Source organism: Microtus ochrogaster, unplaced genomic scaffold (genome assembly GCF_000317375.1).
Source record: "Microtus ochrogaster isolate Prairie Vole_2 unplaced genomic scaffold, MicOch1.0 UNK25, whole genome shotgun sequence".
NCBI classification, from domain to species: Eukaryota; Metazoa; Chordata; class Mammalia; order Rodentia; family Cricetidae; genus Microtus; species Microtus ochrogaster.
The window spans coordinates 1,595,602-1,604,653 of NW_004949123.1; the positions used below are offsets into that span (position 1 = coordinate 1,595,602).

At 57.8% G+C, this 9,052-nt stretch overlaps 1 protein-coding gene across 2 annotated transcripts in view; it reads right to left on the reverse strand.

The window, feature by feature from the left end:
- The window catches only part of Celsr2 (cadherin EGF LAG seven-pass G-type receptor 2), a 27,938-nt gene extending 19,711 nt beyond the window's left edge, over positions 1 to 8,227 (reverse strand). The window contains exon 1 of one of the 2 annotated variants that reach the window (XM_026789662.1): positions 4,366 to 8,227. In XM_026789662.1, the coding sequence (XP_026645463.1) occupies positions 4,366 to 7,678 (3,313 nt within the window). In that variant the 5' untranslated portion in view covers positions 7,679 to 8,227. The remainder of the gene's footprint in view (positions 1 to 4,365) is intronic. The other variant, XM_005367890.3, reaches the window with a different exon arrangement.
- Between the last annotated feature and the right edge of the window lie 825 nt (positions 8,228 to 9,052).

Genomic DNA, 9,052 nt, shown 5'->3' on the forward strand with positions numbered 1-9,052 from the left:
CAGGAGGAAGGAGCACTGAGAAGAGGGAGAACCAGGAGGAAGGAGCACTGAGAAGAGGGAGCATCAGGAGGAGGGAGCACCAGGCGGAGGGAGCACCAGCAGGAGGGATCACCAGGAGGAGGGAACCCAGGATAGAGGGTGCAAACAGGTTAAAATCCAGCCCATACCCTATAAGGTACCCAAGAAACCTTTTTTCCAGGTGGCATAAAAGTGGCCAGTGAGACGTGCTGCTTATGAGCCAGTCACTCCTTAAGGGGTCACCCCATGTGTGCGTAAGGAAATGAGATTTTTCTAACCTGTTCTTTGCCTGTTTTCTCGACACTCTTTGGCGTGATGCATGAACTGCCTTCCAGTGTTTATGCCTTTCACCCTGCTCAGTATAAGCCCTGTCCCCTGGGACCAGTCCCTGGGTTCTGCCCCAAAACTCTGTTTTGGCCCTTGCTCACTTTCCTAGAGGGCCCAGGGTACCACGAGAGACCCCCTCCTCTTACTCTGCATGTCTCAATCCCTCTATAACCCTGCCTCTCATCATGCTGTCGCAGGCTGGGAGCGGAAGATGAATTGGGTCAGTGGGCCATCAGGTCCCCCTTGCACTCGGCTCCATGACTGACTGCTTCCATGCAAGCCTGCTATCCCCATGGCAACACCCTTCACACAAAGCCTTCTTTCCGCCCAACTCTGGGTAATCTGGGGGACCCCACCCCAGGAAATCCAGCTGAGCCACCTTAGCCAGTGGTAGCACCACCCACGACTCCAAGCTGGAGAAAGTAAGTGGGGGGTGGGGAATCTGAGTAGAAGAGCCTGGGCAGCTTCCACCCTGAGTCCACTTTCACCACTGGGCTGGTCTCTCCTCTGGCACTAGGGCCTCCTAGTTACTCATCACCGACCTGGCTCACCAAGTTGTACCCAAAGGTCTGCCTGCCATACCCCCAGGCAGCACACTCACTCACTAACACATACAGGGATGTCTCACTCCGCCCACACACCCTGTGCTCAGAAGTGTCATACACACCTGAATGTGCACACACTCGGGAATGGACTTTGTTTAGATTAAAAATGAAGCTGGGCTGCAGAGAAAGGGAAATGGGTTGGAAGGGCTACAGGCGCAAGTCCCATGTAATACAGTGCCTTCCACACAGTGAGTGTTCATAAAGACTAAGATGCTGATGAGAGCCCCTTGGGCTCTTGAAAACACAGCAAAAAGCTGGTAGTGGTGGCGCACGCCTAATCCCAGCTCTCCGAGGCAGGGGCAGGCAGATCTCTGAGTTCGAGGCCAGCAGGATCTACAGAGCGAGTTCCAGGATAGCCAGGGTTACACAGAGAACCCTGTCTTGAAAAAAAAAAAAAGAAAGGAAGAAAGAAAGAAAGAAAAAAAGAAAGAAAGAAAGAAAGAAAGAAGAAAAAGCAAGAAAGAAAAAGGAAGGAAGGAAGGAAGGAAGGAAAGAAAGAAAGAAAGAAAGAAAGAAAGAAAGAAAGAAAGAAAGACACTCCAATCAGATGCAAAATTTGCACCCAAGTTGGAAAGAGCTGGAGCCAGTGTTGCTGAGGCTGAAGTAGGAAAGACCTATGGAACTCTGTTTTGTATATGTCACACTTACTTCAGGTGGCTGTCCTTGGGCACTTAGTTGAGCCCAGGTGTTTACTGAAGACAGACACCCATCTCAGCCATGCCCTGGGCCCCCTGCCTCCCTGCTCTCCAGCCTCATTGCTGTGATCTGTTTGCTCTCACTAACCAGCCTGCTGCCTTGACTGCTGCTCACCTCTGCCCTCCCGCTTTGCCCAGGGTACCAAGACAACAGCCCACAGTCCTCAAAGCCCCCTGGCCTGCCCATAGGTCCCCATGATGATCGGATTCCTTTGCCTCCGCCACTCAGAAGCCTGCACTTGGGCCCAGGTCTGAGCAGGAGCTGATGTCAAGCCCGGTGTTTGCTAATGGGAAGTTCCCTCTGGACAGAAAGCAACACAGGACTCTACACAGAGCAAGAGAAGCTTTGCCATCCCCTGGCCCTGGGAACCAACGCTCCTGCCTGTCTCCTCCACCAGCCCAGGCCCTGTCTGTGCCCCTCTCTCAGCCTGTTTCTGTTACTTCCCATCTGGTCCACCATCTGTGGCCACCTGCCCCTCTGCTATTGTCCCCACCCCAGCAACCAACCCATTGCTCTTTCTCCCTCCTCTTTGTCCCTCTTCCCTGTCCTGCCCTGGATATCCACTCAGTTGCAGGTTGGGGATAGCAGCAAACAGTGCACTGCCTGAGTTGTTTTAGACAGAAGAGCTGGGGTAGGCTCTGACCCAGGAAATACCACCTGGATCTCGGCTTCAGCCAGCTGTACCCAGGAGGATGCCAGAAGCAGACTCCCAGACTTCCCTCTCCTGGCAGAGGCTCTGCTGTCTGGGAGGTGAGCAAGCCTTGGGCAGGATCTCCTGTGTGTCTGAAGAAGGCAGCCGCCTGGACCATTTGGGCTGCAGGGAGCCATGGAGCCCAGGCTAGGGCAGCTACAGCCATAGGGAAGAAGGGAAGATAAATCTAAACACAGAGACCAACAGGGGAAAACAAAGGCCCAGGAAGAGAGCCAGCAGTGGAGGAAAAGGGGGAGAAGGAAAGAGAAACAGGAGCGGGGAGAAGGTGACAGACAGGCAGTGCAGGAGGGTCCCCATGGGCAGGGTGGGAGGAAGGAGGAGACAAAGAACCAGAGAAGGAAGACAAAGGGGCAGTGGGCGTCAGTTCCCCTCACCCAGCCTCCTGAACTTTGGGGTTGCCTTGGTGACTGCCTCCAAGGGTCAGGGCTGATGGGGGAGGGAGGTAAGGGTAAAAAGGCCAGCCACAGTGGCCACAGTGGTACTAGGTGCTGCTCCAGCCTTTCCCTCTAGCCCAGAGGGCTGTGGATTGAGGCTGTGTGCCTTGCTAGGGTAACAAAGGCTAGGGGCTGGCCTCCACACTGGCCCTAGAAGTCTAGCCAGATTCTTTACAGAAGGCTCTGGATGGAGGGCAGGAGGCACAGGCCCCTTCTTCTGCCTCTAGGGCCAGGCACAGATGAGGGTGGTCCATAGGAGCCTTCCTCCTCCTGGAGGGGAACTGAGGCTTCAGGAGGCTCAAAGCCAAATCCACAGCCTTCAAGAGCTCATTCTCCCTGAGAAGTATCTGTCCCAAAAGAAGTGTGAGCAGGAAGGGGGCTGGGGCCATCTTCCCTTCCCTGATGTGTGAAAGCTTCCTGGAGTGGGATGCCTGGGTTTACCTGTGGGAAAATCTCTTCTTCCTTCACCTCCTTCCCAAGTCCCAACTCCCAGACTCAGGAAGGTGCTTGGCTACTGAGTCTGCCTCACGCCCACCTTGCTTCTCACCCCAGAACTGACAGAGAGAATAGAATGCTGTCCCCCAGGCCTGCTTTCCTTCCCAACCCCTGCTGTCTGAGGTGTCTGCAGGCTAAGCGCTTGGCTAAGCAACAGGAATGCCCAGTCTGGGTTCCGGCCAGGCTCCCACGCCCCTAGAATTCTGTTCTTCCCCCCCACCAAATCAGGACCCTGGAGTCTCTGCCCTCAACGCTCAGGAGTCCTGGTGCACTCTGATCCCTGGGTCTGTTTTCCTGAGCCTAGGCCATCATGACAGCAAGGAAGGCCTAGCAGCCCCAAGAACAACACACGGGGAATTGAGGGGCCCAGAAGGTCCATCTGCCCTGACTTCATTGCGACCCCTCCCCCAACCAAGAACTCAGGACAGTGAGGTCTGTTTGGAAGACAATGAGCTCTACTTCCTGCCTGGAGCTCTGAAGGGGCAGCCGAGCCAGGCTCTTTCTGCCTGGAGGGGAAAGAACGCTCTAGACAAAGTCCGTGTCAGCCGATTCTGCAGCTCTCCTGAGAGGCGGGAGAGAGGAGAGCAGGGCCCTGACCCCTTGGTGGAACCCTGTGTCCCTGGAGCCCTCTGACCTGCCAAAGGCTGTGTGAGATCACAGGGCCATCCTAATGAGGGTGGCAGGGGTGCTGAGGGGCCAAGTGGCCTCCCCTCTCCCAGCCAAGGGCTCCCCCCTCCCCCAGCTCGGTTAGTCTTCCACGCGCCCTTTTTTCACAATTCTTGGCATCCACAGTCAGGGCAGTCTCACTGCACTTCCCCACCACGTCACAGTCTGGTAGGCCGGGGGCAGCCAACCAAAGCAGCCCAGCCCAGCCTGGGGCAGCAGGCGGGGCCTGTGCCAGCCGCCAAGATTCCTGGGGTTTCTTCTCAGGCTGGTTCCTGATCTCTCAGTTCTGGGCTACCCCACCTGGCAGCGTGGGGTCACCAGCTCCTCCTTGGATGCTACTCCACCTCCAGTGGCTGCCCAGGCCTCTCCCCAGGACTAGTCCCACCCCAACACCACCAGGCATCTTCCTTACCTGACACCAGCACGCTCATGATGGCTTCCAGGGGCCGGTTGTTGTCCAGTGCCCGGCTCAGTCTCAGCTCTCCTGTGGTCGCATTGAGTAGGACCAGGCTAAGTTCATTTCCTCGCTCGAAGCTGTATGTCAGGCTGTCTGAGATATCGGGGTCATGGGCAGGCACGCGGCCTATGGCACCCCCAGGGAAGCTGCTTGAGCGGTTTGTGACATAGTTGTTGAAAAGAATCTCAAAGTTGCCCAGCACTGGTGGGTTGTCATTGCGGTCAAGGAGGCGGACATGGACGGTAGCCCTGCTTACCAAGGGAGCGGATGTAGCTTGGATGACCAGAATATATTCAGGCCGGTCCTCATAGTCCAAATCCACCAGGGCAGTCAGCTCCCCCGAGAAGATGTCCAGCTGGAAGACCTCAGGGATGTTGCCCTCCACGATCTGGTACATGATCTGTGCATTGGTCCCTTCGTCTGGGTCAGTGGCGGTGACCCTGGCCACAGCCAGCCCAATGGGACTGTTCTCTTCCACAAACACATCAAACTCATCCTGCTCAAAGACAGGGGGATTGTCATTCACATCCAACACAGTGACCGTCACTTCCATGGGTGTGCGGGCTGGTGGCATCCCCTTGTCCACTGCATATGCTCGTAAAACGTACTGGGCCACGTTCTCGCGATCCAGCCTCCGCAGCGTCCGCACAATGCCCGATGTCGACTCAACAATAAAGTCCCCATCTCCATCATCCCCTCCCTGAAAGGTGTAGAAGACCCTGCCGTTGAGACCGGAGTCACGGTCAGTGGCCGAGATCTGCAGGACACTGGTAAAGGGGGGCACGTCCTCATAGACACTGCCCTGGTAGGAATCCCGCAGGAACTGGGGGGCATTATCATTTACATCATTCACCAGGATCTCCAGGTAGGTGGTGTCAGACTTCTGAGGGATGCCGTTGTCCCGAGCAGTGATGGCCAGGGTATAAGACACCTGGTCCTCATAGTCCAGCTCGGCCTGGGTGGTGACGGCCCCGGTGTCTGCATCAATTCGGAACTGGGGAATGCTGTCCTCCATAAAGTAGGTGATTCGTGCATTTTCCCCGGTGTCCTCGTCCGTAGCACTGATCAGTACCACTGTGGTGCCTGCTGGTCGGTCCTCATTAACATTTACTGTATAGTGGGAGCTCTGGAAGACGGGACGGTGGGTGTTGGCATCGGTGACATTCACCACGATCTGAGCTGTGTCCTGCCTCGTACCATCAGAGGCGGTCACTGCCAGCACGTACTGCCGCTCAAGTTTGTAGTCCAGCGGTAGGGCAAGGGAAACCAGCCCCCCTCCGCTTTGGCTGGTGATGGAGAAGCGGTTTCGGGTATTGCCACTGGTGATCTGGTAAGTGATGACACTGTGGGCGTCACGGTCCACGGCTGACACCGTCACCACACTGGTGCCCACGGCTGCATCCTCGTTGAGCCGGACCGTGTACTCTGGTTGGGTAAAAGTTGGGTTGTTGTCGTTGACGTCCAGGATGGTGACGCTGACGCTGGCTGAGGCGGTGAGCGCTGGGATGCCGTGGTCTCGGGCTTCCACGCCAAAGCTGTAGAAATCAACCTCTTCCCGGTCCAACTCCGCAGCCACCGAGATCCAGCCTGTACCGTTGTTAATGGTGAAGGGGAAGTCGTGCCCAACTCCAGCCAGGCTATACTCCAGGCGGGCATTGTCACCAGCATCAGCATCAATCGCCTGGACGTGCAGAACTAGGTAGCCTAAAGGGACACTCTCTAGGACGGTGGCCTGGAATGGGGTGCTGACAAAGATGGGGGCATTATCGTTGATATCCAGGACTTGCACTGTTACTAGACCAGAGACGTTGGAAAGCGGAGGCCGGCCACCATCCTGAGCCCGAATCCGTAGTGTGTATTCTTTGGTTGTCTCATAGTCAAGGGGGCTGACCACATCCAGAGCCCCCGTCTGGGCATCCAGGTAGAACTGTCCCCGAGCGTTGCCACTCATGATGCTATAGTGCACCAGGGCATTGCTGCCCTTGTCTCTATCCGAGGCTGTTACTCGGAGAACCGGGGCTCCCGGGGTCACATCCTCCCGCACCTGAACCACATAACGCTTCTCGCTAAACTGGGGTGCGTTGTCGTTGTCATCTTCCACAGACAGGAAAACAGCCGCCGTGGAACTCCGCGGGCCTGGGTCCCGACCCTGGTCACTCGCTTCCACCGTCAATTTGTAGGATTCCACCTCTTCCCGATCCACGGGGCCACGGGTTCGGATCACCCCAGAGCGGGGATCGATCTCAAAGACTTCCGAGGGGCTGCCTCCAGCCCCCTCGAGCAGGCGGTACAGAATGTTGGCGTTAGGAGGGGCATCCCCATCGGTGGCCCTGACGGTAAGCACCTCGTAGCCAACCTCCAGGTTCTCCCTGAGACTCTCCTTGTATTCTTGTTGCTCAAAAACAGGGTCATGATCATTGGTGTCAGTAACTAAGATGGTAAGTGTGGCCAAGGCACTCCGTCGGGGCATCCCATGATCCTGGGCAGTGACCCTGAAGACGTGGGTGCTCTTGGTCTCACGATCCAGCTCCTCAGCTGTGGTGACAGTACCCGTGATTGGGTCCAAGGAGAAGAAATGATTGGAGCGGCTATCGAAGAGGGCATCCATGGTGTACTCAAGTCGGCCTGCCTCACCCTCATCTGGATCAATGGCTCTTAAGGACGCAACAGAGGTGCCAGCTGGCTGGTTCTCAGGCACTGTGGCCTGGTAGCTGGGAGGCTGGAACTGGGGGGCTGTATTCACATTCCTTTTCCTGCGCCCACCAATAGATTCCTCTGGTGATCCTTCCGCAGCCCTCAGCCCTGGGGCCTGTGCCAGCTTGCAAGACTGGCATCTGAGCTGTGGGGCCTTTAAGCAAGGGTGCTCTTGAGGCAGGGTCAGCTTGCCTTGTGGAGAAAGGTGTCCTCCAATACCCAGGAGACGACAGCTCCAGGGGCAGCCTTCAGGGGATGGCGGAAGAGGGATATGGGCCCCTGATTCTGGACACCAGACCCTCAGGCCATCGTGGTGGGGCACCAGGTGGCCGGTAAGCTCAATACCCGAATCTCTGCAGCGGCTGGTGTAAAGCCAGAGGTTCGAAGCGGAGGCTGGGCAGAGCCAGCCCACGGGGGCGCAGGCCCCAGAGGAGCCGCGTCCCCCGGACCCCAGAGAACGACAGGGCCCCACTTGATCTCCCAGTAGTGGCGACGGCGGTAGCAGCAGCAACAGCAGCAGTAGCAGCGGCAGCAGCGGCGTTGGGAGGGGGGCGCTGGCAGCCCGGCTCCGCATCTCTCCCCGTTCCCGGCCAGCCGGGTCAACAGCCGCGGCGGCTCTTCCTCCGGCTCCTGCCGGCCCCGCCGCGCCTCATGCCCGGGCCAGGGCGCCGGTCCCCGGAGTCCACCTGTGCGTCCCGCAGGGCCTGCACCTAGATGGCTCGGCGGCGCCGCGCGCTGTGCCCCACGATGCGCCGGGCTACCCTACTCTCGAAGCCCGCCCGGCTCCCGAGTCACCGCGACCACTGCGGGCTCACGCTGCGCCTCCACCTGCGTTCTGGAGCGCTCTCCACCTGCTCCCGCTGGCCGCGAGGACCCCTGGCTCTGCCGGGTCCCCGGTTCCCGAGACCTAGGGTGTCCCCTCTGCCCGCGCGAGATCGCCCACCTGCGCCTGCAGAGCCGCACGCTCCGGCCCGGGCCTGGCTGCCAACGACCGCCCTGCGTCACCCTCTCTCTACCCGCGTCCTCGCGGCGGCTACTGCCGGTCGCCGCGGTCCCGGGCCCAGACCCGCGTTCCCTCGCCTCCCCGGCGGGCGGGCAAGCTCTGCAGAGCGGCGGTGGCGGCGGCTCATTACCATAGACCTGCTCGCGCCGCCGCCGTCTTAAAGCGGCGACGCCCAACGCGCCGAAGGAGGTGGGTCCCACCCAGCGCCCTCTTCTGCACAGATAGTTGCTCTAAGATTCCCGCCGCTGGTAGCATTTTTCTTCCCAGTTCATCAGACATGCTCTCGGCCAGTCCTGGATCCCTACCACAGCTTAAAGAGGAATGAGCAATCAGAAGCCACACAGGGAATGACAATCACGTCCCACTCTAGAGCTAGTAGTGCGCTTTCAAAATCTTCTGAAGGCCTTCGTGGGGCGGGGGGGGGGGGGGCGCAGACAGAACTAAAAAGACTTTGTTCAACACTTACAAAGACTCCCCCAGATCCCAGAAGTTGTCATCTTACTTGGATGCCTCCAAAAAGCACACCTTCGATACATCTTGGGTACCACTTGGGCAGTTCAGGAGAGGTAAACTAGGAGCTCCAGAACAGCAAATACACTAACAACTACCGGATTTCTAGGCCCAGCTGAAGGACCCGGGCTTCCTGGGTCTTAGGACATGTGGCTCCACTGATCTATAGTCAGGCCCCCTGGTCCCTCCAGATCAATGTCCAACTTCTGTCCTCCTTCTACCACAGTTTCATGACCACACAGAGTCACATTGTGCAGGATTTCTGAGCCCTTCACGGAACAGGACCACAGGACCTTCTTCCGGAAGGGGTATGAAAAACCCAAGAGAGGGGTACGTACAAGAATCTGGTCCCAAAGAGCCAGTAAATAAGGCTGGGCAAATCAGAGAGCCTCTCTCCCTCTCGCACCCTGAGAAATGGGGGTGTCAGATTGTCTG